The sequence below is a fragment of the Stegostoma tigrinum genome, chromosome 7 (assembly GCF_030684315.1).
Source record: "Stegostoma tigrinum isolate sSteTig4 chromosome 7, sSteTig4.hap1, whole genome shotgun sequence".
Classification (NCBI taxonomy): domain Eukaryota; kingdom Metazoa; phylum Chordata; class Chondrichthyes; order Orectolobiformes; family Stegostomatidae; genus Stegostoma; species Stegostoma tigrinum.
The window spans coordinates 39,072,168-39,094,079 of NC_081360.1; the positions used below are offsets into that span (position 1 = coordinate 39,072,168).

General features: G+C 39.2%; 1 protein-coding gene across 1 annotated transcript; it reads right to left on the reverse strand.

Annotated features, from left to right (window-relative positions):
* Nucleotides 1-765: 765 nt before the first annotated feature.
* LOC125454256 (uncharacterized) lies at nucleotides 766-20,863 on the reverse strand. Its single transcript, XM_048534845.2, has 5 exons — nucleotides 20,750-20,863; nucleotides 16,038-16,332; nucleotides 10,249-10,425; nucleotides 6,823-6,870; nucleotides 766-3,243 (listed from the first exon to the last, which is right to left on the reverse strand). Exons 2-5 carry the CDS (start codon nucleotides 16,315-16,317, stop codon nucleotides 2,990-2,992), a joined length of 759 nt encoding a protein of 252 aa, XP_048390802.1. The 5' UTR covers nucleotides 16,318-16,332; nucleotides 20,750-20,863; the 3' UTR covers nucleotides 766-2,989.
* Between the last annotated feature and the right edge of the window lie 1,049 nt (nucleotides 20,864-21,912).

Consider the following 21,912-nt stretch of genomic DNA (forward strand, 5'->3'; position numbering starts at 1 on the left):
AACTGATACAATCTCTTTTCATACATCAGTCCAGCTATCCCAGGAGTCAGTCCGGTAAACCTTTGTTGCACTCCTTCCGTAATCAGATGAAGAAAGCAAAACTGCATGCAGTGCTCCAGGTATGATCTCACTAAGGCTCTCTACAATTGCAGCAAGACACCCCCTCCCCTATATTCAAATCCTTATCTAGTTGTATTTGATGTAAGGTCTTACCTCATTTTCATTGACCGTTTCTCCCTGTGAATAGTGTTCTGGGATGGAGGTCAGCTGTGTACATGAGGAGTATGGAGTGAAGAAGGTCAACTTTGACTGTAAGTAACTGAATTTAATGTCATTTTAACGAGACTGTCTAAGAATGAGGGCAGTTTTGAGGATTCATGTGCTTTACATTGTGTATGCTACAAATCTCTTGTTATAACTGGATATTCTATTGTTTCATTCTTATAATAAATATCCGGAATGTCATTTGCCATTACAACTGGCTACATTATGAGAGTAATTGATTGATTTTTGGGCATATCTGATTGTATCAAAGTTATCACATGTATATAAATTAATATCGTTTGTTTTACTTTCTCTCTATTTTTCTTTCTTAATTCCACTTCTTTATTTTTATTTTAAAAGGAAATGTAAAACTAGGTATGTGAAATTAAGTCAGCCATGTAATCAATATGGAAACATCTGTTCACTTAATCATTCATTGTTTCTTTATTATATGTTTTAAAGTTGTTGAACCGAGGAAGGTGATATTTTATGCCCAGAAAATCCACATTGAGTCAACCTTGGTGAGAGTGCTGAGATCAGCCTAAAAAGAGTCTGAAAGATGCAGTTTTGAGATATCAGCGGAGATAAACCTGTGGGTTCTTTATTATCCCCAAAAGAGCCAGCAAAGGAACTTAACGGAGCAGAAGTATGCTATCACTTTCTGAGACCTCCTGTCAGCTTCAATGAGCAGTGTGAAAAATGGAGCAAACATGAGAGTAGATGATAATAGAAATGGAGAATTAGGCTCTACAATTATTTGTGTGTGTCAGGAGGGGATAAGACAGGTGATAGTTGTTATTGTGGTGGACAATGTTAGTCAAGACATTTAGGTAATTCTTGCAAAATCTACATTTTAACTGAATCTCCATCATGAGCTCCCTCAACTGCGAACAAAACTGGCTATGGCAGTCAGGAACAATTAAATATTAGGGTCAGATTTCCCCAAATCCCAACATACACTGTAATCACATCAAACTAAACAAATTCAATGTATTTCATGTTAATTTTCTCATTGTGTAAGCCTTTTGAAAGTGGCTTGTTACAATGAATTTAAGCTGTTCATTGATTTGTTACAAATATAGTGATATGACTTTAATATAGAGAGCTTCATTCTCATTCCGAAAGCTTATAAAATATTTATTAAAATCCATTAGGCTTAGCACGTACCAAATCAACATTAAACTGAACAATTCTCTTGAAAGGTATTCTGTTTTCCTGTCAGTGTGCACCAAATGGGGAGCAGTAAAAGTGGTCTCCCTTCATTCCACTGGTGCACATGGATTTCCATTTTTTACAGGGAAAGGGCAAGTTGTGGCATGTGATATTGGATAGTGCTGGTTCCATTCCTGTAGCTTTACATGGAAAGAGGCGACAATGGGAACTATCAAGACACAGCTAATGTCATTGATATTGCATTGATGATAGGCGCAGTTTCAAACACATTACCTCACCTGGGAAAGCAAGATCAGCAGATTGATAAATCCCTTTTTATTTCATATATCAAGCAACAGCAGACTGTTTCCATGCATGCCTTTATTCCTGCATGGTTAACCAATAGACCACTGCACATTTTCCTCCAATCCCTGTGTCTCTCAGGCCTTTTTTAAAAAGCATAGGCATAACCAGAAGTAGCCCTCTGAGGTGCCTTTGCTGACCATGAACAAGGTGTACATGTCAATTTTCATAATCTTTGCCAAGTCCACATTTCACAAGGGGATAGCCAAAGGAAATCTGGCAATTGTTCACATGATGCTGTTTTACAACTCCCATCTCTCTCCCATTAACAGGTATGGAAACTGTGATGAGACTGTGGTCTATAAGAGAGCTGTGTTCTGAGCAGTTTCTTTTGCAGAAGGATGTTGCCACAGTGGTGACATAATGTTTCCTTCAGAAATGCAGTTGGTAAACAGCTTGGAGTTATCCCTTTTTTGTTAATAAAGACAAAAAAGTCATGAGTGGGTGGGGTCAGGGCTCTGACAGGTGCAGGAAGGATTTTAGTTTGCTTTCCGTTAGCGAAAAAGTTTCTGCTAGCTGCTGAGTTAAGAGTTTGAGTTCCTGGCTGCTAGAGTGCAGTCTTAGAAAGCGAGGTTTCATCTTAAAAGTCAAAAGAGGCAGATTGTTTCTTTTTTCTAGACTGGAGACAAACAGCGCGTGGGATCCATAACTGTTTTGCTGAATTGCGTTTTTTACCAAAGGCTGAGTCTTGTAGGATGTTGCCTCTATTGGAACAGTTAATGATTAGTGGTTAAATCACGCATTATCTTATTAAGTGCTTCAATAGAGTTAAAGTTATTCTAATTATTTTCTCTCTTTTGTATTTTAGCTGTGTTGTAAGAATAAGGTTTTTTTGATAAAAGCCTAGTGATGGACCAATTAAATCACATCTGAAACACAGTGCCTTACATTTGCCTTTAAATAAATCTATGTTAGGGTCCAGGCTATCTCCTTACAATACTTTACAGGGGGTCTGGTCGGAATACAAAATGCCATGTGCATACATGAGGAAGTAAGACCCCAGGACCATACATGACAAGGGGATGGACTGTAATATAGGTGGAGACCCAGCTTAATGGCATCTGCCCATTCTACCTTTATTACATAGCTAAAGATAATAGGCCTGAATTTTGAATGCAGTTTTTACAATTTATGACTCAAACACAGTTAAAACCAAGCCACATTTTAGCTGGATAAAGTAAGGAATAATCTCAGACAGTGTATGTTAGTCTTACTGAATTAGCTCTTGTATAACATAATTATGCAATGTGCACAATGCTGTAAACAGATGCCCTGAAACCACATCAGTCGTTGTTGAGTATTGTAGAAGTTTCCTCATCTTCTCTTGAGATGTTCTGCAGCTCAAGATTTCAGAATACATTTCATTAGTGAGGCCGTATCCCATCATTTGATCGGCAAGTTCATCGACATTTTTTACTTTCTGAACAAGATTACTCCAGTTCAAGAACAGAAATGATTTCTTATCTGTTGTTACAGAAAATGGACACAAACAAAATGAGTCAGTAATGCCACACCCAACTGCGAGACTTACACAAACCATTTCACCTAATTGAAAAAAATAGCTGAAAGTCTGTTTTGACAAATTGTGATTCCTATGTCCAGAAGGTGGAAAATAATGAAAACTTATTTTGTGTATTTGGAAAAACCAATGTAATCTTATCTCACCAAATTAATCCATCAATAAATTCCCTTGATTCAGACAAGATTCCATTAGAATGGAAAATAGCAAAAATACTGCACTTTCAAGAAGGGAGGGAGGTAGAAGAAGGGAAATAATGCACCAGTTAGACTTGATATCAGTCATGCAGGTGTTAGCTTTGGTCATTACGGAAGTTACAGCTATGCATGCAGAAATTCTCAAGGTAGTCGAGAAGTATCAGCAGGGTTTCATCAAATGGGAGCTACTTCACATCCTGCCCTTGCATTTCAAGAAGGGACTTTAAAGGAGTGCCACATCAAATGTAACTGCAGAAGATCATGACATGGGGGTACTTTATTGGTATGGATTGAAGATTGGCTGGCTGAAAACAAGCGTGTGTGTATACAGGTCTTTGCTTGATCGGCTAATTGCAGTGAATGAACTCCCATAGGTGTCTGTGCTGGCGCCTCAATATTTTACAATTTAGGTTGAGTAGGTGGGCAAACCTTTGGCAGACAGAGTATAATGTGAGAAAATGTGAAGATGTTTACTTTAGCAGAAAGAACAACGAGGCAGAGTATTACTTAAATGGAGAACGATTGCAGAATTCCAAGGTACAGTGGAATTTAGGTGTTCTAGTGCATGTGCCTCAAGAAATTAGTCTGTGAGGATATCAAGGAATCAAGAAGGTGAGGGGGATTGCTATCCTTCATTATATGAGAAATTGAAGATAAAAGTGAGGATAAAACCAAAGTACCGCAGAGATCTGAAATAAAAAATAAAGTGCTAGAGAAACTCAGCAGGTCTGGCAGGATCTGTGGAGATGGAAACAGAGTTAATGTTTTGGAATAACAAAGAGCCAAATTGGACTCAAATCTCCACAGGCACTGCCAGACCTGTTGATCTTGTTTAGCATTTGCTGTTTTATTACAGAAGTAAGGATGTTATACATCAGATGCACAAGGCCTTAGTGAAATCATATCTCAAGACTATGTGCACTTTTGGTCTCCTTATTTAAGGAAGAATAGAATATGCATTAGTGGTGGTTAAGTGGAAGTTCATTAAGTTGAGACCCAGCATGAGTGAGTTATCTTATGAGGACTGCAAAACAGGTTAGCCTTGTTTCCACTGGATTTGATTGAAATGTCTAAGATCCTGAACAGCATTGGAAGGTTGATGTGGAAAGGAAGATTTCACTTAAGGGTCAGTCAGAATGAGAGAGCACTGAGTTAAAATTAGTGTTTGCCTTTTTAGGATAAAGGTGAGGAGATGTTCTGTCTTCCAGAGAGTTATGGGAACCTCACAAGGCAGTGGAGGCAGAGTGAGTAAATAATTTTAAAGACAGAGGTGCATAGGGTCCAAAAGTTCGAAAGACGACACATAAAGTTGTCTGTGCTTTCTCTCTGCAGATGCTGTCAGACCTGCTGAGCCTCTCCAGCAATTTCTGTTTTTGTTTCATATTTCTAGCATCCACAGTTCTTTAATATAATTTAGCGGACTAGTTTAGTGTAGGACTCTTAATAAGCAAGGTGTCAAGGGAGACCAGAAATAGGTAGAAAACAGGAATTCGAAACAAAAACCGAACAAATGTGGTCGTATTGAATTGTGGAGCAGGTTCACAAGGCTGAAGGGTGTCCTTCTGTACCAAATTCTTACATTGATATGAATTAAAAGACAACTCTTCAGCTTTTATTTTGAAGTAGGTTGAAAAAGGTGCATATTACGTCTGGATCAAAAATGTTTTAATTTACTGAGGCTGCAGCAGAGAATACTGACCTGTTGAGCTCTCCAGAATTTTCTGCTTTTATTTCAAATTTTTAAAATCTATAGTACTTTGTTTTTGTTTTAATTTGGTAACAGTGCCCTCTGAGAACCAAGGGCCAAAGCATTGGAATTTTAAAAGCAGCAAGTTCTGTGTCAGTGACAGCACTTGACTTAATTGAAGTTTAGGGCTAATCAGTTTATTATTTTGACATCTTGCTTTCCATTACCTATGTCTTTTTTGAACTCAAGCAAAGCAAGTTCAGAAAAAGTATGTTTTAACCGCAATGATTTATTTTTGCCATAATTCAACACAGATGTGCTTTAATCGTATTTTCTGGATAGTCAACAATTTAGTAGCTCCTCAGGATTCTGTGCATATGATCCAGCTGTTATGTTGAACAGGACAATTGAAGGTTAACTGGGGGAAATGGGCAGTGAGGGTAGCAACTCTATGAGGATCACGAGTGCAGCTCACAGCCCTCCGTCAAAGCACAAGGGACTGGTTGGGATTAAAAAGGGTCAGGTTTGCAATGTAATCAAGAAGTGGAGATGCCAGTGTTGGATTGGGGTGGACAAAGTCAGAAGTCACATGACACCGGGTTATAGTCCAACAGGTTTATTTGAAATCACAAGCTTTCTGCGTGCTGACATCACCTCCGAAAATTTGTGATTTCAAAGAAACCTGTTGGACTATAACCTGGTGTTGTGTAATTTTTAACAATGTAACCAATACATAGGCTAGTATGGTGCTCCAATAGTATCAGTGGCAAATTTGCAGCTAACCAATTGCTTGAGCTAGTTCTGAATTTTGGCCACACAAAATAGATATCATCACATAATTTTTTTTCTATCATTCAGTGGCCCAACTGTATGCTTTACACGTTATTGAGGGCAACATTGAAAGAATCTCCACTGAAACCAAAAGCCGTCTGTCATCTTCATTATCAGGCAGACTTTGGCCTTGAATTCTAACAGCAGTGAATTTCTTTATCAAGACAGATAGGTTCAACTGCTCAGCAAGAGGTTTGGCAGCTTTCACTGGAGATAAGTGTCAGCGTTTCCTTTGTAAATGTACACAAAATGCAGCCAGCGGAAACTCCTGCCATCTCACCTGCCTGAATGGGATGTAACTTCTCCCATTTGTTATTGGACCCAAATGGCAGGAATGAATACGTGAGTCAACCAAAAACATTCTCACACTTCTGGTTCAGGTAAATTCTGTTCAGTCAGTCTGGTATTTCAACTAACACTCTGCAGGATGTTTTAATCCTGTCATTATTACATGGGTTGGGAAAAAAAAGTCAAACGTAGATGTGGTTAAGGTTGACTGAAACACCACATGATTGAGTGTCTGTGTACAGAATACAATGTTCCAGTATTTGTTATTGACATACATCGATGATATAGAACTTGCAAGACTGATTAATGCTTCAACACATAACCTGCTGCTCCAAACCCTATGTCTAGAAAAACATCCTTTTAATTCCTGTTCTAAGTTTTTCCACACAAATAGTTAGTAAAAGTGTTTTAAGAAAATTTGAATACCACCCACATTTTTTTAGGATTAGCAACCCTCCATTCTGTTATGCTGTATCTGTCACATCTTCTACCTGTTTTAATTCAACAGTAGAATTAATTACCTGCTACTTTATCCTCCAACTCTTTGACACTTATTTCCTTTGTGGAACCTGTAAACAAGATATTATTTTAAACATTTCAGACTCTTGAGGATTTTAATTAATTACATACATAATAAATATTTCATTCTTTCAGCAATGTACTTGTAAAAGGTCACACTTCTTGTCTGTATTTACCAAAATATTTCATAGTGCAAAATGTCAGTCTTAGAATAGTTTAGATTATAACAGTTTTGATTAATTGCAATATGTGAGGGGGAAGGATATTGTTATACATAGATCTGAAAGGTTCAACACTGATTTTGTGCCATAAGCACAACCTACTATGTCATGTGAGCAATAATTCAGGATCTTGAAGAATCAGATATAAGACCAGGTCCACCAGAAGTGCCTGTAAGAGTGTATTCTGTATTCTTGTACCATGTAAATTGTTGCAGAGATACAATAAATCACATCCATGTTTTACTGGCGGAGATTCTTTTTAGTTATACTAGAAGGTAGATATCCTCAGCCCACTAGACTATTCAGGCTTTTAAAGAATGTATACCTCGGATATATTGGTGACAACACATACACAAGGATGAGCAACAACAGAGATCAGAAGATTTGCTTTAGTTTGACCAAGCAACATGGTGGTCAGCAGTTATGATCTGAAGGAAACATGAAGACTGAGGCGTGTACATATGCAGTATAGTAGGCAACTCTGTGAAGATCATCCATAGAGATCTGAAGGTCTGATGAACTCAAGTAGAAAATCCTGTGGCAACACTCAACACTGAAGAAGTCTTTGAAGGACTGCAGAAAGCATTTCAGACTGGCTAAGAGACATGCCATAACCAAAAGAATCTGCTGCTCCAAGGCAGAGATACAGGTTGTAATTCAAGTCAAGATCAGCCAGAAAGTAAACAAATATTGGAGGTTGTATAGAATCCCTACAGTGTGGAAGCAGGCCCTTCAGCCCAAAAAGTCCACACAGACCATCAGAGGATCCCACCCAGACACATCCCTTACGTCTACTCTGTGAACACAATGGACAATTTAGCATGGCCAATCCATCTAGCCTGCACATCTTTGGACTGTGAGAGGAAACCAGAGCACCCAGAAGAAACCCATGCAAACACAGGGAGAATGTGCAAACTCCACACAGACAGTCCCCCAAGGGTGGAATTGAACTTGGGGCCCTGGCGCTGTGAGGCAGCAGTGCCAACCATTGAGCCAGCATGCTGCCCACAGCATGGTTGTGTGAGTCAAAAGAAAAAAATCTTGTTCTAAAGGGGACACTTTACGCAGTACAGTAAGTCAGTTTGGAAGGACAACAATTTAAAAGCATGTAACAGCTCAGATTCTACGTCATTACCATACCACCCAAATGTCATGAGGCACGGCTAGACAAAACTGAAATAACAGGGCTAAGACAGAAACGTGCAATCTGGAATCAGAGTATCAGGGACATTATGGGCATACTAATTAAAAGCAGATGGTTGTTGGGCAGATTAGAGGCATGAGCAGCTCTGATCTAACCAAGATTTTTAGGCAAAGTTTTGTGAAATGTGTAAGATCGGGAAGATTCTTCATTAAAGCCATGAAAAGCCAGAATCAGCCAGTAAAATCATACAAGGTGCAAGTTCATATGTCAGAAATATTTCATTTCAGTGATGTATCACTGGAGGAAGTTCAGACTCCTAAAGGCAGGCAACTAGGTTTGTGAGAAAACTCAGGGAAAGGAGCAGACAATGAACAATATACCCCACTGGAGCTAATTGAGAAGTAAGTCAGATTGCAACACAAAGCAATCAACAAGTAGTTTTGGCAACTTCAAATCACATCTGAAATGCTGAATCACTATGAAGAGATAAGTCCAATATCTGACCTCCCTATCTTCGTAAGAAGAATCCTCGATCATGATAACAAACATCACATAACACAATAATTAATCTTCAAGTAATGAAATTGAGGAAGTGAAGAAATTGATTTCACCAATAGTTCAATCACTGAGGTTGGATGAGAAAATCCAAACTAATCAGCAAGGTAAAATAATGGATCTGCCCACTCTAGGACAGATCCAATGGTAGACTGAGAACAAAAATCCACTGACACAGATTGCCGAGCTGGCACATCCAGCTCAACAAAAGCCCCCACTAAGAAGAGGCCAGCACTATCTAAAGATTCAGGACATTGCAAAGAAAAATCATTTCGTTTGGGATTATGATTGGGATGGACTGGTTGGACTGAAGGGTCTGTTTCTGTTCAGTATAATTCTATCACTCTAATTAGAGGTAGGAAGATGCATTGGTGGTAAGTCTATTTATACAAACAAATCTATGACAATAAAGCAATAAGAAAAAGAATTCTAGGAGAGATATAAAAGAGTCTGACTGAATGCCACAAGCATTAACCACTGTGAAGATGGCTTGAGACTGAAGGGGAGACTAAGATCTTGAAGAAGTCCTAACATTCTCTGTAACAATACATACCATTTGCACATAACATGTAAATAGTTGAGGAGATGCAAAAAATTATATCTTGTTAATTACAAGAGATTCTTCTGATTAGATTAGAAGGTGGCTCTCCTCATCTCAGTAGATCTCACTGGCTCTTGAAGAAGCTACAACTAGAAGATATTGGTGGCAGCATGCACAACAAACATTGGATTATGAAAATGTAAATATTTTTCTTGAAACATTTTCTTTTTTTTTACAAACCCACGTTGATTCTTATTATTGAAGAGAAAGTGGTTTGAATGTTGTATATTTAAATATACTTTTGAAATGTATTACATTATATTTTTGTTGTACTAACTACAAACAAAATCAGTAATAGGAATTGGATTTAATTTGTTGCATTTAACTATATTTTACTCAGTGGGATGTTCAAAGTAGAGTGCATAAAGTTTTATCTTTCATTTCAGAGAGTCCGGAACAATCATGTAAGCTTTATAATGGAACACTAGTATATTCTTGGAATACAGTTGTCAAATCCTCCTCCACCAACATTTAATATTTACCAGCCACAGACCAATGGAAACAGGTGTTAAATTGTGCAGGTTGTCTAGATCAGCCTCTATTGTGGACATTTCAGCACAAGAAGTCAACATTGAGTCGTGATTTTTCTAAGCCTGGGCTTATTGAGTTTTTACACTGCATAGGTGGTGACTGTTAGATGAGGTGTAATCAGGTTTATTTGAAATGCTCTATTTTGGCTGAAGTAAGTCGCAAAACAATCTTTCCAACCATTTTGAAAGGAAGTCCAATCAGAAGTGGTGATTGGCTACAGACATGAAAGTAGACTAGTTTTGCCATTCATGTTATTTTAAAAAATCTCCTAAGCAAGATATTCCCAAAGTACCAACATGAGCAATGTAGGACACTGCACAAAAATAAACAACTAACAGATATTTATTTATAACACAGATATCTACTAATTATTTACCCGAAGTCAGACTGTTTGGCACACTCCTGTCATTCCTGGGTGAACTAATATTCAAAGGTATGCTGACACTTGAGGTACTCAAATGTTGATCAGTTTGGATTATGGGACACACGACAAAGGAACCTCCAGCAGCATGAACATCAGCATTGATAATTTGTTGTCCACGAAGCTTAACTGCTGCAGAAAATTAATAGGAAACAATGAAAAATTTAAATAGAATTTTAGTTATTCAGCACGTTAATTGTAATGGAACAACCTTACAGAAACATAGAAAGATTGAAGATAGGAGCAGGATTAGACATTCAATACCTCAAGCCTGCTGCACCATTCATTATGATCATGGCTGATCATCGAAGTCTATACATTAATCCTGTCCATATCCCTTGAGCCTGCTAGCAAACCTCCTTCTTGAAAACATATCGTTTCAGCCTCAACTACTTTCTGTAGTGAATTCTCTGCGCTCACCTCTCTCTGCGCGACAAAAATTCTCCTCATCCCAGCACTAAAAGCCTTGCCCCTTTTCCTTAAACTATTACCCCTAGTTCCGGACTGCCCCTTAACAGAGAAGGTCCTTCCTGCATCTAACCTGCCTGGCCACTGTTAGAATTTTACATGGTTCTATGAGATTACCCGCTCATTCTTTTAAACTCCAGTGAATACAATCCTAGTCAACCCAATTTCTCCTCATGTGTCAGTCCTGCCAACCCATGAATCAATTCGGTCAACCTTTGCTGCACTCTCTCTCTCACTAGCACATCCTCCCTCAGATAAGTAACACAAAACTGCATGCAATATTCCAAATGTGACCTCACCAATGCCCTATATAATTGCAGACATCTTTACCATACATTAAGACCATAGGGGCAAAGTTAGACCATTTGGCCCATCAAGTCTGCTCTACTCGACCCATTCGATCATGGCTGATTTATTACTCAACACCATTCAGGTGGCTCAATGATTAGCATTGCAGCCTCACAGCACCATGGACCTGGGTTTGATTCCAGTCTCAGGCGAATGTCTGTGCGGAGTTTGCACATTCTCCCCATGACTATGTGTGTTTCCTCCAGGTGCTCCAGTTTCCTCCCACAGTCCAAAGATGTGCAGGCTAGGTGGATTGGCCATGTTAAATTGCCTGTAGTGTTCAGGGGTGTGTGGGTTATAGGCGGCTGGGTCTGGGTGGGATGCTCCAAGGGTCGGTGTGGACTTGTTGGGCTGAAGGGCCTGTTTCCACTCTGTAGGGATTCTATGATTCTACCATTCGCCTGCCTTCCCCCCATAACCCTTGATCCCCTTAACAATCAGGAACTGATCTATCTCTGTCTTAAGTAGACTCAATGACTTGACCTCCATAGCGTTCTGCAGATTAACTACCCTCGCTGAAATAACTCTCATCTCAGTTCTAAAGGGCCGTCTCTTCATTCTGAGGCTATGGCCTTAATTTCTAGTCTGTCCTACTAACAGAATCATATTCTCTGTGCCCATTCTATTCAGGCCTCTCCACATCCTGTAAGTTTCAATCAGATCAACCCACATCTTTCTCAACTGTATAGAGTACAGACACAAAATGCCCAACCTCTCCTCATTTGACAAACCCTTCATCCCTGGGATCATTCTTGTAAACCCCTTCTGGATCCTCCTCACTCAACTGTAATACTATTACATCTACTTCAATCTTCTCCCTCTCAAACTACAGAGTGAATTCTATCATATAATGGTCACCACCCCTGAGGGTTCCTGTTCCTAAAGTTCCTTAACCAAGTCTGCCTCAGTACATGTCACCAAATCCAGAACTGCCTGCTCCCTAGTGGGCTCTACGATAAGCTGCTCCAAAAAAAACATCTAATTGACATCCCATGAATTCCTTCATTCGGGATCTGCTACCCACCTGATTTTCTCAATTTCCCTGCATATTGAAGACCCCATGATGATTGCAATAAAGCCTCTCTTACATGCCTTTTCTATTTCCTGATTTAGTTTCTTCTCCACACCCTACGACTGCTCAAACGCCTATATGCAAACGTCATCAAAGTCTTTTTGCCTTTGCAGTTCCTCAACTCTACCCAAACAGATTCTATGCCTTCTGACTCGATATCACTTCTTGCTATCAACTCAATTTCATTTGTTACAAATAAAGCTCACTCCCTCAGCTCGTCTGTCTGTTCTTTCAATGGGATATGTATCCTTGGATATTTGGTCGACACTCAATTTTTAGCCAAAAATCTGGAATTTTTCCATATATCTTGTGTAAAATTTGACCCTAGTTCTTCACAGATAACAGATCAACATTTCTGAGTCAAGGTATTATCCAGTACATAAATGTTACAATGATGAAATGAATTTTTTTGTGCTATTACGTGTTTTGATATACAATTCACACCAATTTGACGCAAAAGTTTAAGACGCATCAGGTCAGAGTCAGGTGACAACCTCCCTTTGTGTGTAGCTCAGCTCCCCTCGTAGAATACAGTTACATACCTAGTTGAGGTTTTGAAGTTTCTTCATCATTTTGTGTAAAAACGCCTTCCAGAAAAAAAACAAAAAAAAATACAGCAGCGTTTGAACTGAAAGTTACTGAACTTGCAGAGAGGACAAATAACTGTGAGGCAGCAAGAGAATTTTGTGTTTCTGAGAAACTTGTGAGAGACTAGAGAAAGATAATGAACCAACTTCAGACAATGGCAAAGTCAAAGTGTGCCAACAGAGGTAAACCTAGCAAGTGGTCACAATTGGAGAAAATGTTGCTGAGTGAGAACTTGAAAATTGCCAAAAGGGAAAATGTGTTAGTTGTGAAGCCAATTGAATCCATGCACAATACAAACCAAAAAAGGATGGAATTTCAGATTTTAAGGCAAGTGACAGATGGTGCGCAAGGTTCATGAGAAAGCATGATTTAGTATTTCAGCAAGAGAACTCAGATTGCAGAAAAGCTGCCTGCTGAACTAGAAGGTAAGATATTACAGTTTCACCAGTTGGTAATCACAAATCGGTAGAAAGAAGCATAATTTGAAGACGTTAATTAAATTTGTTTAATTTGAGATGCACTATGTAATTGTAATTTAAAGCCGTATTGTATTTCTACTTCACTTTTTGTATGTATAAATAGAAGCTTACTAATTCACTTCTGCTTCTATTGTTTTTATCTGGTAATTACTGTAAACAGTTGTGTTTTTTTTCTCTTTATTTGTTTAGAGATCAGTTGGGCTTCTGCTAATGATACTGTATTTTGGACTGTAGAATGAATTTCAACCCCTCAAAAATAATATCCATGTAATAGTCGACCCCATTATTTAACCTTAAAAACAGTTTTAAAAAATGGACTTTTACAGGAGTATATCCTGTATTTGCAGGGCATGTCTACTTATTTTGGAAGACACAAAAATTTGAATGCCCAGAACTATCAGATGGAGAAGAATTTCACTAGAAAACATTTGATTATGAATGTGTTGGATAAAACCTATATGCTGATGTAAAGATCACTTTGCATATTTATTGTGCTCTGACCTCCCACCGTGCTCTTGCGTTTTTTGAGGAGATGAGCTACAGACATAATGGGTATCTGATACACCTCCAACAGCCTGCCATTGACTGGGAAAATTATAGTTAATTGGTGCTATAACAGACTTAATTAACTGCTCACTGCTTCCAGGCAGTTACACATCAAGAAGTTGAACCCAGGAAACATTTCTTCTGACAAGCCTTCCCTCAGTAACACGTTTCTGGGGGAAACTCACCCCACTGTGTCAGCTTCCACCTGTGCACTGATGACACCTAAATCTATGCCATCACCACCATGTTTTTCAAATTCTTCTTAGTCCCTAGCCAGAAAGGTTCTTGTACAAAACCTAGTACTAAATGAAAGTTTAACTTGTTCAGGCCTCCAGTTAAATATTGTAGAGACTGGACCCATGCCCTCTTTGGTTCCCATCAAACAACTTCATTCTTTTGCCATTGCTTCCATTCTTCTTCTTGGCAAATGCCTGATACTGAACTAGACTGGTCACAAACTTAGCATTGTATTTGATCCCAAGGTTATCTTCTGACAACACTGAAACCAAGACTACTTATTTCCATCTCTGAAATATTGCCCAACTGTCCCTACCTCAGCTCATTAGCTCTATATCTCCTTTAAGGTATGCCTTAAAACCTAGCAATTTTCGAGGGATTTAGTCACATGTCCTACTCTATGTGGATTGATGTCTAATTTTCTTTGATAATTCTCCTGAGAAGCATGAGGTACATTAAAAAATCTTTATAAATGCAAATTGTGCTACCATCAGTGCAACAGAGTCTTTGTTCTTTCAGATGTTAGATGGAATATGCCTCTGTTTTGTACCTGTTCTAATCTGTTTGATGCAGTAACAATGTGTTAATTTTAGAATGTCCTGGGACACATTTCAATAAAAATGCTCCTGTATTTTTTGTGGCTCTATGACTTTAACAGTTGTGTTTATGGGAGACTGCCATGTTGATAAATGAAAGTATTAATCATTGTTTTGTACAATTCACAGCTCTGTGTGAATGTGGTATTCATTTCAGCTGCCACATCTTGAATGCTGAGGTGAGGAATAACAACATTAGAGCTACAAAAATGGGAATTCACTGAACAATTAATCAATGATAATCCTTTTTGCTTTCAGAAATCTACCTGGGAATTACTTTGTGGAAGAGGAAATCAAATGCTGTACTAGTGATTAGTGCAACTTAAGTACACCAGGCTTCCTATTGATAGCCTCGTAGTTTCATAGTTAAACTGTTCATAGCTCCAAACTAGAATGCAAGGTGTTTATATTGATGTGGAATAACTTCTTCACCTTCTGACTATTTGCAGTCCATTGTGCAACTTCTCAAATATGTTTAGCACTGGAACGATGATTGGAATGGATTTCATGAGGTTCCATTTTATTTGCTGTCTAAACAATTAATTAAAAATTCTAAATGGACAAGTGTGAGGTAGACATTAAGTCAGTGGGTGATCAAATAGCAAGAAATATCAAAGATTTGATTCCGTCAAAATTACTTTCAAAAAGGGATCACAGCAAAATTCAAATTTTTTAAATTTATTTTTTGAGTTGAATTCTGTTCCATTTTAAGAAACCCCACAAACGTAACACTCTCGGGTCGACCTGAAACCTCTTTAACAGAGATATGATCAATTTTGTAATTTTTTTCTATAACATCAAGTGCATGCACAAGGCATTTTATTTTCATTTTATTTTCAGAAGCCATTTGGCTCACAGTGGAGGTACATTAAAACAGCAAGAGTTGGATTAATGCACCACCAGTGGCAATTAATTGCCAGTCAATCATAGTAGAGGACAAAGATAAGCTTTGGATGAAAGTAGGATTATATCATAGTGTTTATCAGCAGGAAAGGAAGCGTAAATTAATATAAAAACCATCTCATTCTATCAAGATGCAGCTAAATGGACAGGCAATGTTTGTGAGGATGCACTGATTACCATAAAAAGTGCATATTCTATTTCAACAAGTACAGTATAAACCAAGTAATTAAGAGGAATTTTCTACTGCATCCAACTTCTCACAGTAGTAAAGATTTGCGTTTAAATTATTTAATTAACCAACTCCATAATTTATTAGGTTACAAGCAAAACAGGCTGTCTAACTGTTAGTGTAATGAAATTAAGTGAATGACTAGAAAATTGAAGAATTGTAGGAATATTTGAAGAATAACAACTGCACTTATATTAGTGTTAAATGCAAACATATTACAGTTAAGGTCTAACTTGGACAATTTAAGAAAATGTGGAATAATAGATAGCACAATTTACCTTGTTCTGTCTGTGAAAGCCATTCTGTTAGCTTTGGATAGGTCTCTTTAACTTTATCTTTCTGCAGAACACACATGAAGTGCTCACAGGATGAATTGCCTTTTCCAATTACAAAATCAAGAAGATTTATGATTCTTTTTTCAGGATCATTCTCTGCCTTCAGTTTTTGATACTCTCGCTGAGTAATTAGACCATCTTCTTGTACCACTTGTAGAATAAAATCTGGGTCATTGGTTAGCCATTCAAGAAGATTAAGTTTTGACCTTCGAATATTCTCCATAATGGTTGCCTATAGCTGGAAAAGGAACAAGTATGAGATCTCTGCAATGTTTTAAAACGCTCCAAAAAATACTCAGAGAAACTTTAAAAGCAGAGCAACGGCACACACTATAGCTTCCACAGATGTACAAGTATGAATAGACTTCCATGAAAATGCATTTATTAATTACTTTTTCAAAACAAAACTACAGAACAAAACACCTATCTGGGAATAGGAAGGAAGGCTGTAAAGGACAAAAATGTTGAAATATTCCACGGCCTTCCGTCCTTGTTTGATGAGTTAGGAAAAGTCCTAGGTAAGAGGTTATGAACCTGTGAGAGGAACAAACCTGATGGATTAAAGGTCATTGGTATCATTTTCTTTTAGACTGGTACAGGTTGCGACCTGGAAGGACGGTTGCCCCAGGGTGATTGGGTTTGGAGAGTCTATGGAGTGCTGCTTGGGATGGGAAATACAACTTAGTACACAACCAGCAGTGTCGTCTACACCCTGAAATCTACTGACTGACCTTCATTTACAGCTATAGTTTTCAAAAAACCTTCTCCTAATGGCTGTGGCTATTTACACCTCCTCCAGAGCCCCCCTTTTGGTTTGCGCTAATCTCATTTGAAGCTCCTGTTGCCTTGCAGTGGTTTGTTGTTTGATCTCTCCTACTTAACACTCCATCACAAACTGATCCTTTTCATTCTTTGCCTATCCCATTCTCCTGATTCTCTATTTGCTCATCTTTAACATCTTCTATAGTTGGTGATCTCTGTTTCTGCCTCGACAGATGCTGCCTGCACTATTGTTTTTAGACTCTGCAGCTTTAACATGTGAAACTTCTATGATTTCTGTGCAAGCGCAGATGTCTTGTGGGTAGATGTCAGCCGTCACGTCTTTCTGAGCAGGTGCTCTGTGGCCAGGATGACTGTAGAGTGTGACTGTAGCTGGGTCTGTCAGTCATGTTCACAGTAAAGCCTGAGGCCAGCTACAAGTAATCAGCCAGCAGCCTGTTGCTCCTTGTAGGTTGAAGAGGTGCCGTGCTTTAAACAAAATTAGCCAAGGTTAAAATTTTTAAATGTGAGAAAGCACCTACACGTAAACAGCAAAATCAACATTTGGAAAGCCTACTCCTATTGTGAACAAAAAGTTCTTTCAGATGTACAGCACAAGATATTATTCTCTTTTGTGATAAAGCTTGTAAAACAACTGTAGAAGAACATTCATGGAATCATACAGTAGAAAAGAGGCTGTCCAGTCCACTGAGACCTTACTGCTAAAACTACACTATTACCAACACTAGTCCCACTTTCCGGCACTAGCCCCATAGCCTTAAACCTTGTGATAATTCAAGTGCTCATCCAAGCACTTTTTGAAGACTGTGTGGTTTCTCAACTCAGTTACCCTTCCAGGCAGTTCTAGAATAATTGATTACTTATTTCTTCTGACTGAAAGAAGTACTAAATTTCCACAAATCTAACTGTCAAAACTTCTGGGGCTAAATGACACATTTTTGGTAAAAGTAACAACAGCACCTTTTGCAAATGTCAGATCCCATCTTATTCAGTTAAAGTATTATTGTCTGTGCAATATTCCTTTACAGTAAAACTGACCAAAGTGGCTAAAATTTTTGCTAAAATTGTAGTAGACTGTATGATACACTCATCCATTTTGTTTTTGCAGTTCAAATTCTTTGAAAGAAAATATTTGAGTTGCGAGTTCTGCTTAATGCTGCTGCCATTTTGAGGACACTGTTCCAGGCCTCAATCTTCGATACACTCAAAAAGAAACATACCTTTGACTTTATTCAAAGATCATGGCTGGGATTTTACAGGGCAGCAGCTGTGGGCCCCATCCACTGATTATAAAGTCAGGAGAGATCCTGTTGCCACCAGTAAGGAGCCCTTGCAGCAATTCATCAAGCAGTTAATGGTCCTTTATGAGAGGATGTCCTACCAACAAGGGGCTAACATGCAGTTAATGGTCCTTTATGAGAGGATGTCCTACCAACAAGGGGCTAACATGCAGTTGGTGGATTGACTACTGTTCAGCACCAGAAACACAACCAGAAGTGACAATCACCGCTGGTATTGCAGCAGTCTCAGATAGCAAGATGAAGCAAGCCAGTTAAGATAGCAGATTGGCCTGACTGGGGAGGGAGGGTTGTCAGTCAAGCTAATGCCAATGAAGGAGTGTTCATCGTAAGGTTGCAGGGTGGGTGCCATTCAAATGGGACAGCCCTTTCCACTGGGAGACTTTCCAAGGGCCATAAGCTGTTTGATCAGTTGGGATTCCCCAAAGACCCCAGCACCAAGACCACAGGGTGGTCACCAGGGGTCTTTCTGACTAAGTGCTACACATGGCCACAGGGAAAGGCCCTTTTGACCCTTGATGGTTGTTTAAGGGGTTTGTATTGTTAAATAAAAGTAGGCCTTCCACCACCCTCTCGCTGCAGATAAGAAGTAAGTGACAGAAGGGAAGGTGATGGTCATGTCACCATTTAACCCAATTTTACAGGGCCATACAAAATATAGTAATGAAATTACTGGATTGTTATAAAATCTCATCTGGTTCACTGATGCCTTCTGTGAATGGAAATCTGATGCCAGAGTCACAATAATGTGATTGGCTCTTAACCTGTCCCCTGAAAAGGACTAGCACGATGTTCATTCATATCAAACCACGACAGTAACATCAAAACAGTAAAAGACCAACTTACAACATCGCATTGAACTAGGGGACAGAAACAGCAAAAGCAGACCAATGACTCATCGACCCCACAATAACCTTCTCCCCAAGGTTTGGAAGTTTTACCAAAATCGGGAGTACTATCTTATAGAGTCATTTTCACAGAGTCATACATTATGGATGGTGTCTCAGACACCACTGTCACTGGGTCTGTACTATCAGCAGGACAGAACCACTAGATGTGGTGGGCAGTACAATGATATACAGTAGGAAGAGAGTGACTGTGTTATTAACTTGACTGATGGCAGACCCCATGAGGTCACATCGTGTCAGGTCAAGCTAGGAGCCAGAAAACATCCTGTTAAATATCACCAACTACAGCATCACCCACGTCACCTCACCCACATTAAGCCAAAAGTGTTGAAAAGATGATCATCTTTTGAGGTTCCCAATATCACCAATTTGACCAATCCGGTTCACATTAAGGTATCAAGAAAGAGTTGAAGGCACTGGATACGGCAAAGCCTTTAGGCCCTGAGAACATTCTAGCAATAGAACCAAAGACTTCTACTCCAGAACTAGCCATGTTAATCTGGTACAGCTACAATATGGGCATCTCCAGATGATTAAAAATGAACAAATCCATTTACCACCCCATGAGTCAACTCTCAATCATCAATGTGATGGAAGGTGTCATTGACACCCCAGCAAAGTTATTGAATGAGGATCAGGAAGAAATTAATTAGAATCATACCTAGTTCGAAGGAAAATTCTTGGATTATTGCGGGGGGCGGGGGGGAAACCATCTCAGTTCCAAGACATTGATGTTAGCAGTTCTTCAGATAGTGTGCTAGGCTCAAATGTTTTGCTGCTGCATCAAACAACTTCCCTCCATCATAAGATCAGAAGAGGGGAAGAGTGCAGAGTGTTTAGTACTATTCAGATACCAAAGCAGTCCTTACTCACTTGGAGCACACCCTGGATTTCCGGAATAAGTGGAAGATAAACACCAGACAAATGCCAGGCATTTCCCATTTCCCCTTGATGCTTAATGCTGACACCCCACCCCAACGATCATCATCCTGAGGGAGGCATCATTGACCAGAAATGCAACTGCACCAGCCATACAAATATTATGGATATTGCAGTCCGAGGCTGGTAATTCTGCAGTGAGTAACAAACATCTCAACTCCCAAAGGGCTCCATGAGCTCCAAGGCCTACTTTTAAGGATGTTGGAATCCTGGCAATTTTCCTGGTTGAGTGCAGCTCAAACACTGAAGAAGTTTGACATCATTCAGAAAAAAATAGATCACTTGATCAGGATCCCATTCACCACCCTAAACATTCACTCCCATCACCACTCTTGCACGATGTCTGCAGTGAACACCATGTATAAGAATCAGTGCAAGAACTCAACAGCATCCTCTAAATCAGGAACATGTGTCACCTAGAAGGAAAAAGACAAAGTAGGTAAATACAGACCTAATTGTAGGTGGCATGCAGCCTGACTGTGCACATGCAAACTAGATGGCAATGAGGACATTATATGTGGTTGGTACTGCAGGAGAGACTGTGCATGTACACATGCTCCACGTGCTAAATGTGCCATGCTGCTGTTGTTGTGTGCAAACCACTGCGTTCTATTGCTGGCTTGCTGCATTTACAAACTACCAATGTTCACTCTCAGGCATAACCTCAACAATCAAGATCCAAAAAAGGCATCAACTGTAAGCCACCTGCAATTACATTATGGGGCCTTACCTTTTACTCAAGGGATTATCACAGTAATAAATCCACTATCTTGTTGATAAAGAACCTAATCAAAGAAAATGAGGTGCTTTAAAGTAGCACTCTCCTAAAGTGCTTTGTTTCAAGTTTCACTTTCACCCTATTTCCTGTGTCGTGAAAAGGGAGGGTCTTAACATTGGGGAAGGAAATGACAGTTACAAATGCATTTTGTTGGCTTCAGAACCTTTGTTAAAAGCTTTTGTTAGATCTTTTCTGCTTTGCATCTCCAAATCTTTCTACTTCACCTGAAAAGTTTGTCCTATGTTTTCTTGATCTTGCCTGCCTTGCTGAGTATTCTAACATAGACATTCTATTTTGAATTCATTTTTTTCTACTGTTTTCATTTCCTTAAATATTACTGCATATAGGAGCAGAAATTTGACTATTGGAGTAACAGGATGTTTCCCCACATCTGAAAGTTCATGTCCCACACCAGTAGTGCTGGAGCCTTACTCTTTAGATAGACAGGGACTGCGAGGAGCAACATTCAGAATTCATAGAGTCAAGTTACACCGTGCCGTCATTTGATGGAAACCTTTGCATGCATCATTATTATTATGGTGCTGAAATGCTTGGATATTTTAGTTTGAATGAGTTATGCCATTGCTTATTACACCATTATTTCCTGGGACATTTAATACAGAGCCTTTGCTAGAACATTTGACAATATATTAAAATTAATAGCAGTCACTATTTCCCAAATTAACACTACCATAACAGCAGCATGGTGGCTCAGTGGTTAGCACTGCTGCCTCACAGTGCCAGGTTCAATTCCATCCTCAGGTGACTGTCTGTGTGGAGTTTGCACGTTCTCCCCATGTCTGCAATGGTTTCCTCCGGGTGCTCCGGTTTTCTCCCACAGTCCAAAGATGTGCAGGTTAAATGGATTGGCCATGCTAAATTGCCTACAGTGTTCAGGGATGCGTAGGTTAGATATGTTGTAGGGAGATGGGCCTGGGTGGGGTGCACTGAGGATCGGTGTGGACTTGTTGGGCTGAAGGGCATGTTTCCATACTGTTCGGGATTCTACGATGACCATTACTTAATGGGGCAAGAACATGGAGGTGCCGGTGTTGGCACACGGCACCAGGTTAGAGTCCAACTGGTTTGTTTGAAAACACAAGCTTTCAGAGCCT